We start from the raw sequence: 22,080 nt of genomic DNA on the forward strand, positions 1-22,080 counted from the left end.
GAATGCAAGCTAGTACAGCTACTCTGGAAAACAGTATGGATGTTCCTCGTGAAGTTAAAAATAGAACTACCCTATGACCCAGTAATTGTACTACTAGGTACTTACACCAAAGATAGAAATGTAGTGGGGGTACCTGTACCTCAATGTTTATAGCAGCAATGTCCACAATAGCCAAATTTTGCAAAGAGCCAAGATATTGACAAATGAATGGATAAAGCAGTGATATACATATACAATGAACTATTACTCAGCCATCAGAAAGGATGAATACTTACAATTTACATGGACGTGGATGGAACTAGGTGGTACTATGTTGAGCAAAGTAAGTCAATCAGAGAAAGATAATTATCATATGGCTTCACTCATATGTGGATTATAAAAAATGGCACACAGGGCTGTAGGGGAAGGGAGGGAAAACCGAATGGAAAGTCAACAGAGAGGGAGAAATACCATGAGAGACTTAACTATAGGAAAGAAACTGAGGCTTGGTGAAAGGGAGGTTGGTAAGGGGAAGGTTCAGTTGGGTGATTGACATTAAGGAAGGCACATGATTTGATGAGCACTGAGTGTTATACTCAACTGATAAATTGAACACTACATCTAAAATTAACAATGTACCATCTGTTGGCTAATTGCATTTAAATAAAAAATAATAAAATATTTTCAAAATATTTTACAGATGTTACTCAAAACTGATTAGTTTTCTCATGAAACATATTGTTCATGACCTGTGTTTTGAAAAATATTGCTATAGGCAACGGGAAGTTGATAAATGTGTTTGAGGGGAACATAGTAACACCAAAGCTTTAGGAAGACAGTTCTTATAGCAATTTGGATGGCATTGAATACAGGGAAAGAAAATGAAGACAGGAAAGTAATTCTGTAGGTAGAATTACAAATATGCAGTTCAGTCATGATAAAGGCATAAAATGGGGCAGTTATTGTGGAAGTGAAGGTGGGGCAGGAATTTGACCCATATGGCAAACATAGAAATGGTAGGACTTGGTAAGAATCAGAGATAATTTGTAAAAAAGAGAGTGTAAGCAACATTGATATTTAGGTTTCAATAGTTATATTCAAGAATAATTGCATTAAACCAGAACCTGGACCGAGGTAGGGAGAGACAAAGTCATAAGAATTGGCCAACTTAAGCAGCATCTGTGGAACAACCAGGTGGACAAACCCACTACAGTGTAGGATGTATTGGGATGAAGTTTGGAAGGAAGCTAGGGGGATGGAGATTGGGGATTTGAAGGTAATATTTGAAGCCATGGGAGTATAGCTGGTCACCCAGGAGAATGTGTAAAGAAAGAAAAAGAGAGAACCCACAGCAGAAACTTACACTTAAGGGAATCTACTTCATATTACAAAACAGGCATGTTTCTGAGATATTGTGGGTTATGTTCCAGATCACTGCAATACAGTGAATATAGAGAATACAGTGGATGTAGAATACAGTGAATATAGAGAATACAGTGAATATAGAGAACACAATACAGTGAATATAGAGAGAGCCAATATGTTTTTGTTTTCCAATGCATTTATGCTCTATTTACACTGTACTGTAGTCTACTAAATATGAAATAGCATTATGTCTAAAAAATGTACATACATTAATTTAAAAGTACCTTATTGCTAGAAAACTGCTAACCATCATGTGACATTTTAATGAGTCATAATCTTCTTGCTAGTTGGTGGTCTTCCCTTGATCTTGATGTCCGTTGACTGATCAGGGTGATGGTTGGCAAAAGGTGGGGTTACTTTGGCAATTTCTTAAAATAAGACAATGACATTTGCCATATCAATTGACTCTTCCTTTCATGAAAGATGTCTCTGTGGCATGTAATGTTGTTTGATACCATTTTACCCACAGATGTTCTTTCAGAATTGGAGTGAATCTTCTCAAACACTGCTGTTACTATAACAACTAATATTTATATATTATTCTAAATCTTTTGTTGTTATCTCAACAATCTTTACAGCATCTTCACCAGGAGTAGATTTTATCTCAAGAAACCATTTTCCTTGCTCATCCAAGAGAAGCAACTCCTCATCTGTTAAGGTTTTATCAAGAGATTGCAGCAATCCAGTCACATCTTCAGATTCTACTTCTAATTTCAGTTCTGTTATTTCTACTACATCTGCAGTTACTTCCTTCATTGAAGGCTTGAACGCCTCAAAGTCATTCAGGAGGGTGTAATTAATTTCATAAACACTTGTCAATGTTGATATTTTGACTACTTTCCATGAACCATGAGTGTTCTTAATAACATCTAGAACGAATATTTTCCAGAAGGTTTCAATTTACTTTGCCCAGATACATCAAAGGAATCATCATCTATGGCAGCTATACCCTTAGAAAATGTATTTCTTAAAGGTGAAATTACTCCTTAATCCATAGGCTACATAATGGATGCAGTGTTTTCAGAAATGGAAACAACATTAATTTTGATGTTTGTTTCCATCTAAGCTCTTGGATGACCAGGTGCCAATGAGTAGCAAAATTTTGAGAGGAATCATTTTTTTTCTTAATATTAGGTCTCAACAGTAAGCTTGGGAGGAGGGGCAAGATGACGGAGAAGTAGGAGACCCTGTTTCAACCGGTCCCCTAAAGTGAACTAAATATCTACCAGAACTCTCTGAAGACCCATGAAATCAGCTTGAGATGTAAGATTATCTTCTGGATCTCTAAGGGCACAGAAGACATCAGTGGAGAAGTAAAGGGGAATGAGAACACTCAGACAGATATTGGAGGATAAACAGAAGGGGGAGGGAGCTACCAGAAGTGACCCACTGGAAAGTAATACCCCAATAAGAAAGTGCCCAGTGACTGGGGAGCACATTAACTTGGAGTCTAGTTAAAAGCACTCAAAAAGAGCAAAAGATCTTAAGGGGCAACTGGTGGAATCAGATGGTCATGGGCATGTGACTTAGCCAATGATCCCAGGATGGTCACCACTGGAGACCACCTGTGCCAGAGAGAGTCCGGCAGGGCCTCCAGTCTGTGGGCCCTGAGCCTGAGACTTTCTGCTGCTTACACCACTGCTCAGCTGAGTGCACTTCCGCCCATGCCTGAGAGAGCCTGATGTGAGGGCCAGCTGGCACTCTAGGATGGCAGCCTTCCATGACCGGCTGTGCCTGAGAGTACCCAGCGGTATCTCCAGTCTGTATTCCTAAGCCACAGCCTTCTCTGACTTGCACAACTACTGGGTCTGAGCAAACCCCGTGTGGGCCTGGACTACAGACAGCAGTCCCAGCAAAGGCAGCAACCAGAAATGGGCTCCCTGGACCAATATTGCTCCTGATTTTAGTGGCATGGAGGTGCAGAGACAAGTGGGGGCCTTCAGGTGACCACTGGGATGGTGGCTGGGGGTTCACACCCTCTGTGGGAGGTTGCATTGTTCAGTGGAGTTTGCAGAGGGGGAGTCTGTGTGTTCTGGATCATGCAGAGGGGAACATTCTGAGGCTTTTCTCTGAGGCAGAGGTCTGGGTGCAGACAGATTCTTTCTTTGCTTTGATCCTCTGAAAAGCCACAAAACAAAGAACAAAGACCCAAAAAACCGGTTTCCACAGACCCAGCCCTTTGATAACCTGCAGGGTAACTCAACCCAAGCAAGACTGACAGGAGAACAAAGCAGCAGACACCTCCCCCAGAAGACAAGCCAAAAGAACAAGAGGGCAACAACCACAGGGTACCCATAAAACTGTAAACCCCAACATCAGGGGAAAACAATATATTAAGCTCTGGTATTGCCCTAAAATCTGTATATTTCATAGATACAACTTATATGTTTTTAATCTCACAATTCTTGTTCTTTTAATTTTTTTAACCTACTTACATTACAACTAGAGGTTTAATACAACATATTCCTTAATAACTTTTTAAATTGAACTTTTTCATACATATACCTATGTATCTTTTTCTTTTTTTTAACATACATATAGATATAAGCTTCAAGGTAATCCTTTTTCCCTATTCAATACTACCAGTATATATAAACCATTTTCAATTTCCCTGTATCTTTGGAAAGTTGAGTCCTTTAACAAAGACATCAAGATACACCCAGGAAGAAATGAAATAACCTTCCTTGCCCACATCAAGGATTTATAACCACCCTCCGATTTTATTCTTCTGTCAGTGTTTCTGTATATTTGTTGTTGTTCTGGTATTATATAAATCTTATTCTTGGGTTCATGTTGGCTGGGTTCTTCTTTTTTTCTTGTCATTTACTTTTGTCGTCTTTTTGTTTGTTTGTTTTTGTTCATATGCCTTATAAATCTTACTTTTAGGGCTCATTTTGGCTGATTTTTCTTTTTTTTCTCTTTCTCTCTCTATTTCTTTTCTTTATTTCTTTCTTCTTGGTAATGACTTCCAATTACTCTGAAACTTTCCAGGGTGTACCTTGCGTAGATTGTGGTTGATATACTCAGCTTTTCAAACCCTCAACAATCTCTCATCAAAATGAAGACCCAACAGAGGAAAAATTCAGAGACTGTGCCCTCTGCCACAGAACTACTGGATATGGACATAAACAGTATGTTGGAAAGGGAATTCAGGGTAACAATTATCCAGGCAATGGCTAGGTTGGAGAAAACCATGAGTGACAACATAGAGTCTCTAAGGGCAGAAGTGAGAGCCGATCTGGCAGAAGTTCAAAATGCTATCAATGAGATCCAATTTAATCTAAATACTCTAACAGCTAGGATAACTGAATCAGAAGATAGAATTAGTGATCTACAGGACAAACTGATAGAGAAAAAGGATCAGAAGGAGGCCTAGAATAAACAGTGTAGAAGCCACAAAAACAGAATTAGGGAAATAAATGATGCCATGAAACATTCTAATGTCAGAATTACTAGGCTCCCTGAGGGGGTGGAGAAAGAGAGAAGACTAGAAGACATAGTTGATCAAATTCTGAACATGAAAATTTCTCCAATCTGGGGAGTGGAGCAAATGTTCATGTCCTAGAGGCAGAAACACTTCCCAAGATCAACGAATCTAGAAAGACCTCCAGAAACATGATTGTGAAGTTCCCAAATCATAATTTTAGAAAACAGGTCCTAAGGACAACTAGGGGGAATAGATTCCTTATGTACAGAGGAAGGTCCATCAGAATAACGTAAGACCTGTTCACAGAAACCTGACAAGCCAGAAAGGGCTGGCAAGACATACTCAGGGCACTAAATGAGAAGAACATGCAGCCAAGAATACTTTATCCAGAGTGGCACAGGGGTGAAGAAACAAGCAGGCACCTCTGGTGACCACTGAGACAGTGGCTGGGAGACAAGATGGCGGGGAAGTAGGCGGAGGCGCCTTTTCAACCTGTACCCTAAAGTGAGCTGATTTAGTACCAAAGAACTCCGATCACCCATGAAATCAGCCTGAGATCAGAATTATACACGTCTGGATCTCTATGGGGGGCAGAAGACGCCAGTGGGCAGGTAAAGTGGAATGGGAACATCAGACTTATATTGGAAGATAAACAAAAGGGGGAGGGTGCCACCAGAGGCGACCGATTGGAAAATAATACCCCAATAAGAGAGTGCCCTGCATCTGGGGACCAGCATTAACTTGGAGTCTGGTTGAAAGCACTCAAAAGAGCAAAGGATTGCGGGGGGAAATTGTGGGAATCGGGGCAGCTAGGGACAGGGGCTTAAGTCCCCGGACCCAGGACAGCCTCCCCTGGCACTGAGCCAGAGAGAGTGCGGCAGAGAAACCAGGTCTTGGTCCCTGAGCCACCAGCGCGCCTGAAAACGAGTGCAGTTCGGCTCCCGTGAGGGGCTGGGAGCCACGCCAGATGGCAGAACGCGCACCTTGCTAGCAGCCTAAGATGTGCATGTGCCTCACCCTCCCCCGAGAGAGGTGCACGAATGCCCAGCCTGGTGTTCTGGGACCCACGCCGTGCTAGAGCTGGAGACGCCTGCGCCCAACACCCTCCCCTGGGAGAGGTGCGCACAAGCCCGGTCCTCTTAGACCTGGAAAGACCAGGCACTCCCAGCCCCGGCCAGCGGGAAAACCTCAGTGTGCGATCGCTGCTTGGGACCTCTCTGGTGGTCTGGAGCTGCCCAGACAGCCACCGCTGCCGTGGTTTTGCATACAAGCAGGAGATCCTGCGTCCCCAGGGACCGAGACTCAGAACCTGCTCTGCCAGCGGCCAAGCAGCTGCAGCACCTGCAGGGGAGCAGACTGAGGCTTCTCTCTGAGAGGGAGGTCGGGGTGCAGTTTGCTTTCCTCTAAACCTCCAAAAAACCATCAAAAGCTGTCAAGGCGAGAGAAAAGAAGTGAACAAACATAAAAACCTCCAGAGAACAAAAGCCCGAAAAAACAGTTTTCCTCAGAGCCCACCCCCTTGAGGGGGGCTGGAGGACTTAACTCAGGGAACATCATTGACTGAAAACCCACGTGGCAGCCCCTTCCCCCAGAAAACAAACAAGGAAAGAAAAAAAAAAAGACTACAAGAGAACAACCACCACTACTTCATGGATACAACATTTATTTTTAACTCATTCCCACTATTCTGGTTCATTTTTTTTCTTTTTTTTATATAGACAATTTTTAACCTATTTACCATCACAGTGAGATGTCCAGTACATCAAATTCCATAATAAACTTCTAACATGAATTTTTTGATACATACACCTGTGTTTTTCTTTTGCTTTTCTATTTTTTTAATTTTTTTAAAAAAAAATTTAGTTTAGTCCAGTTTATTCCTTTTTTATTTTTATTTTCTAATATTCATATAGAGTTAAACTTCAAGGTAACCCCCTTTCTCCAATCAATACTACCCCTATAGGTAAACCAATTTTTAATCCCCCTTTATCTTAGGAAAGTTGAGTCCTTTAACAAAGATATCAAGATACATCCAGGAAGAATCAAAATAACCTTCCTCGCCCACACTGAGAATCTATAACCATGCTCCCATCATTTTCTTCTACCAGTGTCTCTGTGTATTTATGTTTGTCCTGATAGTATATAAATCTTATACTTGGCGTTCTTTTTGACTAGGTTCTTACTTTTTTTGCTTATATATATATATATATATATATATATATATACTATATATATATATATATTTTCTCTCGTCATATACTTGTATCAGTCCTTTTGTTTGTCTGTTTTTGTTTGTATATGTCATAAATCTTACCCTGGGGCCCATTTGGGCTGAACCTTCTCTTTTATCTTCCCCTTTTTTCCTGTCTCTCTCTCTCTCTCTTTTTTCTTTTTCTTTTCTTTTTTTTCTCATTTGGGTGGGGAATCCTGAGTGCTCAGAAGCGTTCCAGGGTGCACCTTGACTGCACCACGGTCGATACATCTAGCTACATCTGTCCAGTCATCTCTTACCAAAATGATTAGAAGGAGGAATCCCCAACAGAAGAAAAATACAGAGGATGGGCCTTCTGCAACAGAGCTAACAGCTATCAACATAGACAATATGTCAGAAAGAGAATTCAGGCTAACAATTATCCAGGCAATAGCTAGGTTGGAGAAAGCCATGGATGACCAAACAGAATTGACTAGGGCAGAATTGAAAGCCACCAGGGATGATGTTCATAATGTTAGGGCAGAGCTGAAGGCCACCAGGGATGAGGTTCACAATGCTCTCAATGAGTTCCAATCTAATCTAAATTCTCTAAAAGCTAGGGTAACTGAGACAGAAGATAGAATTAGTGATCAGGAGGACAAACAGTTAGAGAGAAAGGATCAGGAGGAAGCCTGGAACAAACAGCTTAGAAGCCACGAAAACAGAATCAGGGAAATAAATGATGCCATGAAATGTTCCAATGTCAGAATTATTGGAATCCCTGAAGGGGAGGAGAAAGAAAGAAGTCTAGAAGATATAGTGGAACAGGTTCGTCATGAAAATTTTCCCAATCTCGCGAATGGAACAAGTGTTCATGTACTAGAGGCAGAACGGTCTCCCCCCAAGATTATAAATTCCAAAAAAAAACATCCAGGCACCTCATAGTAAAATTGAGGAATCATAACTGTAGATACAATCTCTTGAAAGCCGCTAGGACAAAGAAGCTCCTTACGTACAGAGGAAAGCCCATCAGAATAACGTCAGACCTGTCCACAGAGACCTGGCAAGCCAGAAAGGGCTGGCAAGATATATTCAGGGCACTAAATGAGAAGAACATGCAGCCAAGAATACTTTATCCAGCAAGACTGACATTCAAAATGGATGGAGAGATAAAGAGTTTCCAAGACCGGCAAGGCTTAAAAGACTATGCAACCACCAAGCCGACACTACAGGAAACATTAAGGGGGGTTCTATAAAAGAGGAAAAACCCTAAGAATAGTATTGAACAGAAATATAGAGACAATCGACAGAAAGAAAGACTTCAAAGATAACACAATGTCAACAAAAACGTATTACAAATAATCACTCTCAATGTGAATGGCCTAAATGCACCCATAAAATGACACAGGGTTGCAGATTGGATAAAACGACAGGACCCATCCATATGTTGTCTACAAGAGACCCATTTTGAACCTAAAGATACACCCAGACTGAAAGTGAAGGGATGGACAAGCATCTTTCATGCCAATGGGCCTCAAAAGAAGGCCGGGGTAGCGATTCTCATATCAGATAAATTAGATTTTCAAATAAAAACTGTAGTCAGAGATACAGAAGGATACTACATAATTCTTAAAGGGACTATCCACCAAGATGATCTAACAATTATAAATATCTACACCCCCAATATGGGAGCAGCCAATTACATAAGAAAACTATTAATCAAGATAAAGAGTCATATTGATACAAATACATTAATAGTAGGAGATCTTAACATGCCTCTCTCAGAAATAGACAGATCATCAAAGCAGAAAATCAATAAAGAAACAAGAGCATTGAATGACACATTGGACCAGATGGACCTCAGAGATATATACAGAACATTCCACCCTAAATCAACAGAATACTCATTCTTCTCAAGTGCACATGGAACCTTCTCCAGAATCATACTGGGTCACAAATCAGGGCTCAACTGATACCAAAAGACTGAGATTATTCCCTGCATATTCTCAGATCACAATGCTTTGAAACTGGAGCTCAATCACAAGGAAAAGTTCAGAAGGAACTCAAACACCTGGAAGCTAAAGACCACCTTGCTTAAGAATGCTTGGATCAACCAGGAGATCAAAGAAGAACTTAAACAATTCATGGAAACCAATGAGAATGAAGACACTTCACTCCGAAACCTATGGGATACAGCAAAAGTGGTCTTAAGGGGGAAATTCATAGCCATCCAAGCCTCCCTCAAAAAATTGAAAAATCCAGAATACACCAGCTGTCTCTACACCTTAAAGAACTGGAGAATCAACAACAAATCAAACCAACTCCACACGTAAGAAGGGAAATAATCAAGATTAGAGCAGAGATCAATGAGGTAGAAACCAGAGATACAGTAGAACATATCAATGAAACTAGAAGCTGGTTTTTTGAAAGAATCCATAATATCGATAAACCATTGGCCACACTAATCCAAAAGAAAAGAGAGAAAGCTCAAATTAATAAAATTATGAATGAAAAGGGAGAGATCACAACTAACATCAAGGAAGTAGAAACAATCATCAGAAGTTATTATCAACAGTCATATGCCAATAAGCTAAGCAACCTAGATGAAATGGATGCATTCCTGGAAAACTATAAACTCCCAAAATTGAACCAGGAAGAAATTGACAACCTGAATAGACCGATATCTAGTAACGAGATTGAAGTAGTGATCAAAAACCTCCCAAAAAACAAGAGCCCAGGACCTGACGGATTCCCTGGGGAATTCTACCAAACTTTCAAAGAAGAAATAACACCTATTCTCCTGAAGCTATTTCAAAAAATTGAAGCAGAAGGAAAACTCCCAGACTCTTTTTATGAAGCCAGCATTACCCTGATCCCCAAACCAGGCCAAGACCCTACCAAAAAGGAGAATTTCAGATCCATATCACTGAGGAATATGGATGCTAAGATTCTCAACAAGATCCTAGCAAACAGGATCCAACAGCACATTAAAAAGATTATCCACCATGACCAGGTGGGATTCATCCCTGGGTTACAAGGATGGTTCACATTTGCAAATCAATCAATGTGATAGAACAAATCAATAAGAGAAGAGAGAAGAACCACATGATCCTCTCAATTGATGCAGAAAAAGCATTTGACAAAATCCAGCATCCGTTCCTGATTAAAATGCTTCAAAGTATAGGGATAGAGGGAACATTCCTGAACTTCATCAAATCTATCTATGAAAGACCCACAGCAAATATCATCCTCAATGGGAAAAAGCTTGCAGCCTTCCCGTTGAGATCAGGAACTTGACAAGGATGCCCACTCTCACCACTCTTGTTCAACATAGTATTAGAAGTCCTAGCACCAGCAATCAGACAACAAAGAGAAATAAAAGGTATCCCAATTGGCAAGGAAGAAGTCAAACTCTCTCTCTTCGCAGATGACAGGATTCTTTATATGGAAAACCCGAAAGTCTCCACTCCCAAACTACTAAAACTCATACAGCAATTCAGTAATGTGGCAGGATACAAAGTCAATGTACAGAAATCAGTGGCTTTCTTATACACTAACAATGAAAATACAGAAAGGTAAATTAGAGAATCAATTCCATTTACTATAGCACCAAGAACCATAAGATACCTCGGAATAAACCTAACCAAAGAGGTTAAGGATCTGTACTCGAGGAACTACAGAACACTCCTAAAAGAAATTGAAGAAGACACAAAAAGATGGAAGACCATTCCATGCTCTTGGATCGGAAGAATAAACATTGTTAAAATGTCTATACTGCCCAGAGCAATCTATACTTTTAATGCCATTCCGATCAAAATTCCACTGGTATTTTTCAAAGAGCTGGAGCAAATCACCCTAAAATTTGTATGGAATCAGAAGAGACCCTGAATTGCTAAGGAAATGTTGAAAAACAAAAATAAAACTGGCGGCATCACATTACCTGATTTCAAGCATTACTGCAAAGCTGTGATCACCAAGACAGTATGGTACTGGCATAATAACAGACACATGGACCAGTGGAACAGAGTAGAGAGCCCAGATATGGACCGTCAACTCTATGGTCAAATAATCTACGACAAAACGGGAAAAAATATCCAGTGGAAAAAAGACAGTCTCTTCAATACATGGTGCTGGGAAAACTGGACAGCTATATGTAGAAGAATGAAACTCGACCATTCTCTTACACTGTACACAAAGATAAACTCGAAATGGATAAAAGACCTCAATGTGAGACAGGAATCCATCAGAATCCTCGAGGAGAACATAGGCAGTAACCTCTTTGATATTAGCCACAGCAACTTCTTTCAAGATATGTCTCCAAAGGCAAAGGAAACAAAAGCAAAAATGAACTTTTGGGACTTCATCAAGATCAAAAGCTTCTGCACAGCAAAAGAAACAGTCAACAAAACAAAGAGGCAACCCACGGAATGGGAGAAGATATTTGCAAATGACAGTATAGACAAAAGGTTGATATCCAGGATCTATAAAGAACTCCTCAAACTCAACATACACAAAACAGACAATCATATTAAAAAATGGATAGAAGATATGAACAGACACTTCTCCAATGAAGACATACAAATGGCTATCAGACACATGAAAAAATGTTCATCATCACTAGCCATCAGGGAGATTCAAATCAAAACCATATGGAGATACCACCTTACACCAGTTAGAATGGCCAAAATTAGCAAGACAGGAAACAACGTGTGTTGGAGAGGATGTGGAGAAAGGGGAACCCTCTTACACTGTTGGTGGGAATGCAAGTTGGTGCAGCCACTTTGGAGAACAGTGTGGAGATTCCTCAAAAAGTTAAAAATAGAGCTTCCCTATGACCCTGCAATTGCACTAATGGGTATTTACCCCAAAGATACAGATGTAGTGAAAAGAAGGGCCATCTGTACCCCAATGTTTATAGCAGCAATGGCCACGGTCACCAAACTGTGGAAAGAACCAAGATGCCCTTCAACGGATGAATGGATAAGGAAGATGTGGTCCATATACACTATGGAGTATTATGCCTCCATCAGAAAGGACAAATACCCAACTTTTGTAGCAACATGGACGGGACTGGAAGAGATTATGCTGAGTGAAATAAGTCAAGCAGAGAGGGTCAAGTATCATATGGTTTCACTTATTTGTGGAGCATAACAAATAATATAGAGGACAAGGTTAGATGGAGAGGAGAAGGAAGTTGAGGGAAATTGGAAAGGGAGGTGAACCATGAGAGACTATGGACTCTGAAAAACAACCTGAGGGTTTTGAAGGGGCGGGGGGTGGGAGGTTGGGGGAACCAGGTGGTGGGTATTAGGGAGGGCACAGGTTGCATGGAGCACTGGGTGTGGTGTAAAAACAATGAATACTGTTACGCTGAAACAAAATTAAAAAAAAAAAGAATACTTTATCCAGCAAGGCTGACATTCGAAATAGATTGAGATAAAGAGCTTCCAAGACCGGCAATGGTTAGAAGAGTATGTGACCACCAAGCCGGCACTATTAAGAAGGGTTCTATAAAAAAGGAAAGAATACAAGAGTGATATAGAACAGAAATTTACAAAGACAATATATAGAAACAAGGACTTCACAGGCAACTCAACATTAATAAAAACTTATCTTTCAATAATCACTCTCAATGTGAACAGCCTAAATGCTCCCATAAAACAGCATAGGGTTGAAGACTGGATAAAACGACAGGACCCATCCACATGCTGTCTACAAGAGACACATTTGGAACCTAACCATACATCAAGACTGAAAGTGAAGGGATGGAGAACCATCTTTCATGCCAATGCACCTCAAAAGAAAGCTGGGGTAGTTATTCTTATATCAGATAAATTAGATTTTAAGCTAAAGACTGTAGTCAGAAATACAAAAGGAGACTACATCATTCTTAAAGGGTCTATCCACTAAGAAGATTTAACAATTGTAAATATTTGTGCCCCTGAAATAGGAGCAGCCAACTATGGAAGCCAACTGTTAACCAAAATAGAGTCATAATGACATGAATACATTAATTGTAGGGGTACCTTAACATGCCACTCTCAGTAACACACAGATCATCCAAGCAGAAAATCAATAAGGAAACAAGAGCATTGAATGACACATTGGACCAGATGTACCTCATAGATATACACAGAACATTCCACCCTAAAACAATAGAATACTCATTCTTCTTGAGCACACATGGAACTTTCTCCAGAGTAGACCACATACTGGGTCAAAAATCAGGGCTCAACTTATACCAAAAGACTGAGATTAATCCCTGCATATTCTCAGACCACAATGCTTTGAAACTGGAACTCAACCACAAGAAAAAGTTTGGAAGGAATTCAAACACTTGGAAGCTAAAGACCATCCTGCTCAAGAATGTTTGGATCATTCAGGAAATCAAATAAAAACATAAACAAGTCATGGAAACCAAGGGGAATGAAGACACATTGGTCAAAAACCTATGGTATACAGCAAAGGCAGTCCTAAGTGTAAATACATAGCCATCCAAGCCTCACTAAAAAAAAAAAAAAAAAAAAAAAAAAAAAAAAAAAACCTGAAAAATTCTGACTACACCAACTCTCTTTACACCTTAAAGAACTGGAAAATCAACAACAAATTAAGCCAACACCATGCACAAGAAGGGAAATAATTAAGAAACTAGATTTAAATAAATAATTTAAATTAATTTTAAAAAATTAAGAAACTAGAGATACAGTAGAACACATCAATGAAACTAGAAGCTGGTTCTTTGAAAGAATCAATAAGATTGATAAACCACCAGCCAGACTAAATCAAAAGAAAAGAGAAAGCACACAAATTAATAAAATTATGACTGAAAGGGGAGAGATCACAACTAACACCAAGGAAATAGAAACAATCATCAGAAATTATTATCAACAATTATATGCCAATAAGTTAAGCAACCTAGAAGAAATGGATGCATTCCTGGAAAACTATAAACTTCCAAGATTGAAACAGGAAGAAATTGACAACATGAATAGACTGATATCTAGTAACGAGATTGAAGCAGTGATCAAAAACCTCCCAAAAAACAAAAGCTGAGGACCTGACAGATTCCCTGGGGAATTCTATCAAACATTAAAAGAAGGGATCTGTACTTGAGGAACTACAGAACACTAATGAAAGAAATTGAAAAAGACACAAAAAGATGGAAAAGTATTACATGCTCATGGATCAGAAGAATAATCATTGGGTGAGCCTGGTGGTGGGTATTAAGAAGGGCACATATTGCAGGGAGCACTGGCTGTGGTGCATAAACAATGAATCTTGGAACACTGAAAAAATAAAATTAAATTAAAAGAACAGTAGGGTTAAAATATGCAGTAAGCTATGTTGTTAATAGATGTGCTCTCATCAAGGCTTGTTCCATTTATGGACCACAGGCAGAATAGATTCAGGATAATTCTTTTTTTTTTTTTAAAGATTTTATTTATTTGCCAGAGAGAGAGAGAGAGAGAGAGAGAGAGAATACAAGCAGGCCGAGAGGCAGGCAGAAGCAGCAAGAGAAGCAGGTTCCCTGATGAGCAAGGAGCCTGATGCGGGACTTGATCCCAGGACCCTGGGATCATGACCTGAGCCAAAGGCAGTGGCTTAACCAACTGAGCCACCCAGGCATCCCCAGGATAATTCTTAAGGGCACTAGTATCTTCAGAATGGTAAATGAGCCTTGCCTTCAACTTTAAAGTCACCAGTTGTATCAGCCCTTAACAAGAGAGTCAGCCAATTCTTTGAAGCTTTCAAACTAGTCATTGACTTCTCTCTAGCTGTGGAAGTCTTAGAAGACATCTACTTCCAATATAAGGTTATTTATTTTACACTGAAAATCTGTTGTTTAGTGTGCTCACATTCATTAATTACATTAGCTACATTTCTGGATAACATGTTGCAGCTTCTACATCAGCACTTGGGCTGCTTCCCCTTATACTTCTGTGTTATGGAAAAGGCTTCTTTCCTTAAACCTCACGAACCAGCCTCTGCTAGCTTCAAACTTTTCTTATGTAGCTTTCTCACCTCTCTCAGCCTTCACAGAAATGAAAAAGGTGAGGGTCTTGCTCTGGATTTCGATTTGGCTGGAGGGAATGTTGTGGCATATTTTATGTTCTATCCAGACCACTAAAACTTTCTCCATATCAGCAGTAAGATTGTTTTGCTCCCTTATCATTCACCGGAGCAGCATTTTCAACTTCTTCAAGAATTTTTCCTTTGCATTCACAACTTCATTTACTATTTGGCACAATAAGCCTAGCTTTTGGTCTATCTCAGCTTTTGACTTGCCTTCAATAAGTTTATTAATTTCTAGTTTTTTATTTAAAGTGAGAGATGTTTTTCTCTCTTGAACACTTAGATATCATTGTAGACTTATTAATTGGCCTAATTTCAATATTGATGTGTCTCATGGAACAGAAAAACTCAAGGAGTTGGAGAAAGATGGAAAACAGTTGGGCAGTTGAGCAGTAAGAACAGACATTTACTGATTAAGTCCATCATTTTATATGGGTGCAGTTCAGGGCAACCTGAAACAATTACAATAGTACATCAAAGATTACTAACCACTGGTCACCAAAACAAATATAATAATAATGAAAAAAGTTAGAAATATTACAAGAATTACCAAAATATGACATGGAGACATGAAATGAGCAAATGCTATAGTAAAAATGTCACACAAAATCTTGCTTGATGCAGGGTTGACACAAACCTTTAATCTGTAAAAACAAATCAAAACTATCTGCAAAGTACAATAAAATAAGGTACTACTGTTTATACTTCCAAAATGTGTTTTCCATTCTTAAGTGGGGAAAACTCATTGTGTATAGATATGTATGCACCCCAGGGCGTAGGTGGATGTGTGCATATGAATGGCATGTGCATGATAAGGAGATATTAGTATGCATTTGGGGAGCTGGTGAAGGGCTCTACTTCATCTAGTGGTGGTTGCACCTTGTCTGCCTCATAGCTTATTTTCTTCCCTCTTTTCCATCTCCTTTCTTTTGTTCTAGTCTCCTCATCCCCTTTCTACATATCTGCATGCTCCCTTACCACCAATTGAAAGCCTAATGAATGGGCTGGCAAAACAGACCAGTGTGAGATTTGGGGCCTGTGGTCTGAAGCACAGTATTGGGAGTGTGGTTGAGACTGGGAGGAAGGACAGGGCTGGATATGTGGTCAGAGTCAGGAGTGGGGAATGGCCTGTGGTTGGAAAATCTATTCCTGAAACATTTTCCATTTCAAATTCTAACATCAGTATGCATGAACACGGAGTATGAATGTGTTTCTTTCTGGTCCTGGTCCTGGGGGTCTGTCTAGCTTGTCTTAATCAGTTCTTTTGGTGATGTTGCCATCATCACTGCTACTTAAGCTCAGAAGTGACATTATTATTTTTTAACAGAAATAGGCTGCTCTGCTCATAACTTCTAGGGATTTGAGACTAGAGCAGTTAAAAACTGTAAATATTAGTTAATGTGAGTATCAGCATTTGTTAAAATATGTATGCCATGTGAATAGGAGGGTATATTCTCTCTTCCTTTCCTAGCTCTATGACCATAAATAGGTTATATTACTTCTCTGAACCTCAATATCCTTACTGTATAATAGGGATAATAATTCCTACTACAGGTTTTTCACTAGAAGAATAAATATAAATGAGCCAAGAGTTCTGAAATTAGATGATCAACAAATGTGAGCTCCTTTCTCCAATTCTTTCTACCCCTTCCCCTACCCTACTTCTTTCCCCCTCCTATACATGTTTACCTTTCCCATGTGTGAACATCAAGTATGTATTTATAGTACTTTCCCCACTTTAAATTCTTAAACCAAGTGGTATAATCTTTGTATATTACTGCAAAATTGTCTAAAGCAAACTAATTTAAATGACTTTTGGGGCATACATATTTAGAATTGTTATGTCTTCTTGGTGGCTTGACCCTTTCTCATTATGTAATATCCCACTCTGTTCCTGGGATTTGTCTTTGCTCTGAAATCTGCTTTATCTGACATTAACATAGCTGCTCCTGGTTTCTTTTAATTAAAGTTTCCATAGTAATTTTTCCTCAACTTTTACTCTCAGCTTACCTATATCATTATATTTGAAGTGTATTTCTTTATAGATAACATATGGTTTAATTTTTTTTAATCCACTCCTTCACATTGGTGTATTCAGACCATTTATATGCACATAATTATTGATATGTTAAGGCTCAGCCTGCCATTTTAGTTACCTGTTTGTTCTACTTGGTTTTAGTTTTTGTTTTTGTTTTTTTTGCCCTGCTTTTCTGTGGGTAGCTTGAACACTTTTTAAAATTCCATTTTGACTTATCTATAATGTTTTTGAGTGCATCTCTTTGTACAGCTTTTTTTAGTGTTTCTTTTTATTATTACATTATACATGCATAATTTATCATAGTCATCTAATGTCATCATTGTATCAGCTCAAGTGAAATATACAAACCTCACCTCCCTTTACACTCCCCTATTTGTGACATGAATATCTTAAATGTTTACATACACTGAGAACCACATGAGACAGTATGATAACTTTTGATCTAATCATCAAGCATAATTCAGACAACTCAAGAGGAAAAGACTTCTCTTGTATTTACCCATGTTTTTTCTCACTGTATTCTTCCTTGCAAAAGTCCTTTTATTGTTTATTTTGTATTTGAGGAACTTACTTTAGACATTCTTATAAAGTAGACCTCCTATTGATAAATTCCCTGCTTCAATTCATTTTAGAATGTCTTGATTAATCCTTTTATTCATATAGGACATTATCACTGGACATAGGATGTTGGGCTTCATTTGGAATTTCATTCAGGGTTCATGATTCTCTTCCTTCAATACTTGGAAAATTTGTGTCACTTTCTGCTAGGACCTCATCACTGACTGACGAGAAATCTGTTGTTGTCTTCTAAATTTTTTCCCCTGAAGGTATAGATAAAGTGTTGTTTCTTATTGGTTGCTTTCTAAATCTTTTCTGTGCCCTTTGTTTAGAAGGTTGATCATGATGTGTCTTGGTGTGAATTTTTTCACATTTGTCCTGAGAGTGTTTGTTTTGCTTGTTGAATCTGGAGTTCATGTTCTTTGCTCAATTTGAGAAGTTTTAGCCACTATTTCTTTAAGTACCTTCCTAGTCCTGATTCTTTCTCTTCTCTTCCTGAGAGTCTGTTGACAAAAATGTTAAATCTTTTGTTCTAATCCCACAGGCCTGCAGGCTCTGCTTAATTCGTTTTCTTTTTTTTTTTTTGAACCCAATTTTCCTTCATTTGGATTGTGAAATTTCTACCAGTTGATGTTTAAGTTGTCTGATTTTTTCCCTCTGTCTTCTCCATCTTGCTGTGGAGCCCATCCATTCAGTTTGTGTGTGTGTGTGTGTGTGTGTGTGTGTGTGTGTGTATTTGGCTATTCTACTTTTTCAGTTCACAAATTTCTATTTGGTTCTCCTTTACGTTTTATATAACCTTGCTGAGACTTTCTATTTACATGCTGAGATGTTTGATTTTATCATTTGTTTTAAGTGTGTTGCAATCACTTAGTGAATCATTTCTACAATAGCTGCTTTACTATCTTTGTAAGATAATTCTAACATCTGTGTCATCTCAATGTTTGCAATGGTTTACTTTCTCTTGTCATTTAAATTGATAATCTTGGTATGGCAAGTGATTCTTTTAAAAATTAAATTTGGACAATGGATCACTTTTAAATCTTTTGGTTTTGCAGACCTGACATGTTCCCTTTGCAGGAAGTGAGCAGCATAAGTTCAGGTTTTCCACTGGGTCTCTGGTTGACCTCCAGGTTTGCAAAGGGCTCCTTATTACTAGCAGTTGCTGGTGGGAGTTCAGCCCTCTCTGCATGCCTCTGATGTAGCCATCCCAGCTAGCAGCAGGAATGCCTTGTTTATACTGGTAAAGGTAGATGCTCCCCATGTGGTCACCACTGGGAAGAGTTACTTCCCTTTCTCCCAAAGATACCTTCTTTTGGGGTTGGACAGAGGTTCCTTTAAAGTCCAGTAAGAAAAATCTAGATTCTTCACTTGCAGGCCTAAGCTTCTTATTAGCTACATTTTTATTATGATGCCTGGCCTTCTGACACACCAAAGTATCTCACTCCTTATTTCCTTATGGTTTAGCAAAATATATATATATATATATATATATTGCAACATAACCCCCCTCTCCAGCCTTTCCTCTGTAAGATAGAGTGGGAAAACCAAAGCCTTTGCACACAAACTGACTGGGTTCCTATTAAAATCTGGCATTTTCAAGCTGTTTAGCTCTGGGAAAGCTACCTAAATATTCTAAGCTTCCATTTTCCCAGTTGCAATGAGGTGTAGGAAGCTCTCAGGACTCTTGCTGAAATAAGCAATAGTGGGTCAATGAACTTGGTACACCAGGTGCTCAATAAATAATAGTTCCCTTCCCTTTACACCCTTGCAAAAGTAGAGATGCAACCTCTCAAAGGACAAAAAAAGCTCAAGTGCTTCCTTATACTACCTACATGTGTGAGTCTCATCAAAGACATTCACTCCCAGGGTTAAGCCTCTTGTTCCAAGGTCTTATTTCTTAAAGAGGCACACTTGATATCCACATCCTTTTCCCTAGGTTCCATGAAAGCACTAAAGGGAGACTGTTCAACCCAGGCCACCCTCAGAATGAGGGTGGAAGCTGGGGTCGTGGAGGGGGAACTTGTTCTGGCAAAGCAGAGTAGGTGAAGGAAAGCCTGCTACCAGCCCAAACAGTTCACTTACCTCACTACACCGTGTTCTGAGCAAGGACAACACCATCGTCTTGCCACAAGCTCCTCCTGGAAGGAAAGGGTCAGGACGCAGGCAACTCCCACTTTGTTGGCCTGCGCTTCACCTCTGGCACCTCAAAGCTGCAGCTGAGCTCCCACCATCTGGCACAGCAACCACCTCCCCCATCTCCATTGCTCCCAGCCCCCTTACAGAGTAACGGGTAGGAGAGGAAGAAGGTGGTGATGTGTGAATGCAAAAAATAATCACGCGCAAGTGCTAGCGGTCCTACTAGTCCCAGCCTGCCAGATACTTCTGCATCCTCAGCTCTCAGTCCCTGGCGGCCACCACCAGCCCAAATGAGCTGTTGCTCTCAAAAGGCTAGTCTGAGCTCTAGGTCCTGAAGTTAATGAGTCTGAAAAAATTCTTTACTCGGAAAGAGAAAAGAGTCACATACATCACGGAGCCAACAAACACTTAAAAAAAAAAAGGATCTAAGAATGCCGTCCCCCAACTCCCACTCCAAGATGAAAAAAGCTGTCTTGGAACGACCACCACCACCACTACCACCACCCACAGCCCACTCCCACTCCACCCATGCCGTGTTCTCCCCAACCCCCGTGTGTCTCCATCTGGCTTTCTCTCTGACATCTGGCAAGTGGTCTCTCTTTGTCAGTCTCTCCGCTTGGTTCAGTTCCGACACTTTCCAGCCTCCCTCCCATCCTTGAATTCCGTGAATCTGTTCCTTTCCCGCCCCTCTCCACAAGTAGCTTAACAATAGATACTTTCCGTAGGTAACTCCGTTCTCTCCCTCCCGCAGCGGGGGGATTCTAGGGGCCTCAAGGGGTCTGAGGGGGCGCTGCAATGTTCCGCTTACCTGATCTCTTTAATGCTTTCCAATTTGCACATGATTTCTTGCTCATCTGCCATGCTTTTCACTCTCAATTTCACGTCCGGAGAAATGTACAAGCACACAAGACCAGGGATACAATAGACACGGCGCAACCAACGCCTCCGGGCATGGGGCTCTGAGCCTGTGCGGTAGGGATTCAGAGCAGCCTTGGGAGCTGTAGTCCACAGCTCCAGGACCAGCCAGGCAGCCCAGGGAGGAGCGGGACTACAACTCCCAGAAGGCCAAGCGAGCTATGCCAGTTTCTCTTCCTGCAGTCACATTTTAAATCAATTTGTCACGGATAATTGTGTCAAAGGTTGTGAGGTGTTCAAGGGAATTAGGCTATTCGACTGGCCCCTGCGGAAAAAAAATGGGGAAAAATACCCCAGAAGGCAACTGGAGAGATAAGAGACATACTCACACCCTTCCTGAGGCCCCTATGCCTACACACTCCCAGAAGGTAGCCAGAAGTCCCTAATTAGTGGATGCTTTCAGTCTGGAAAGAAACCCCGCAGAAGAATTCTCTTTTGAGATGTTGAATGTACTGGCTGCAGCCTGGGAATTAGTGGCTTTGGCATTCAGATGGAGATGAGGGGGGTGGGATTAGAGAAGAGGCGGGAGAGGGAGGAGGGAGCAGCTGCTAAAGCTGGGGGAATGGGGGAGTGACCTAGTTCCTTTCAGTCCTCCATCCATTCTAAAAACAGTTACTGAGCTCAGATCATTTTATTCTTTTTTTTTTTAATTCAATTTGGTGTAGTGTTCAATGATTCATTAGTTGTGTGTAAACTCAGTGCTCACAAGATCAGGTGCCCTCCTTAATGCCTATTACCCAGTTACCTCATCCCCCCACCTACCTCCCTTTTCCACAATCCTCAGTTTGTTTCCCAGAGTCAAGAGTCTCTCATGGTTTTTCTCCCTTTCTGATTTCTTTCCATTTAGTTTTCTCTCCCTTCCACTATGATCATCTGTTCTATTTCTTATATTCCACATATGAGTGAAACTATATGATTATCTTTCGCTGATTGACTTATTTCATTTAGCATAATCCCCTCCAGTTCTGTCTATGGCAGTGTAAATGGTAGGTATTCATCCTTTCTGATGGCTGAGGAATATTTATTGTACATATGAACTACATCTTCTTTATCCATTCATCTGTTGAAGGACATCTTGGCTCCTTCCATAGTTTGGATGTTGGAGACATATTTTGCCAGTCAATGAAGGAGATACTGGCGAGGGGTGGGGGGTGGGATGGGGGGAGATCACTGGGTTAGGCAAAAATAAATAAAAACAAGTCCTTAGCTTTGAGGAAAAGGAGAGTGTAAGGTGACCCATTAATTATAGTACAGTGTTCTATCATAATACAGGAACAGATAAGGTGTAACCTGAGCAGAAAAGATGTAAATAGTTTTTAAAAGGTGACTGAGAGG

General features: G+C 40.1%; 1 protein-coding gene across 3 annotated transcripts in view; it reads right to left on the reverse strand.

The window, feature by feature from the left end:
• Positions 1 to 20,785, reverse strand: part of ZC4H2 (zinc finger C4H2-type containing) — a 77,544-nt gene extending 56,759 nt beyond the window's left edge. The window contains exons 1-2 of one of the 3 annotated variants that reach the window (XM_080795701.1): positions 20,639 to 20,783; positions 19,777 to 19,832 (exon numbers count right to left, since the gene is read on the reverse strand). Coding sequence is in view for 2 of the 3 variants with exons in the window: in XM_080795700.1 (XP_080651826.1) it covers positions 20,639 to 20,691 (53 nt within the window). In the remaining variant the exon portion in view is untranslated. Of the gene's footprint in view, positions 1 to 19,776; positions 19,833 to 20,638 lie in introns of all 3 variants that reach the window. The other 2 variants (XM_080795700.1, XM_080795702.1) reach the window with 2 other exon arrangements.
• Between the last annotated feature and the right edge of the window lie 1,295 nt (positions 20,786 to 22,080).

This window comes from Martes martes, assembly GCF_963455335.1.
Source record: "Martes martes genome assembly, chromosome: X".
Classification (NCBI taxonomy): domain Eukaryota; kingdom Metazoa; phylum Chordata; class Mammalia; order Carnivora; family Mustelidae; genus Martes; species Martes martes.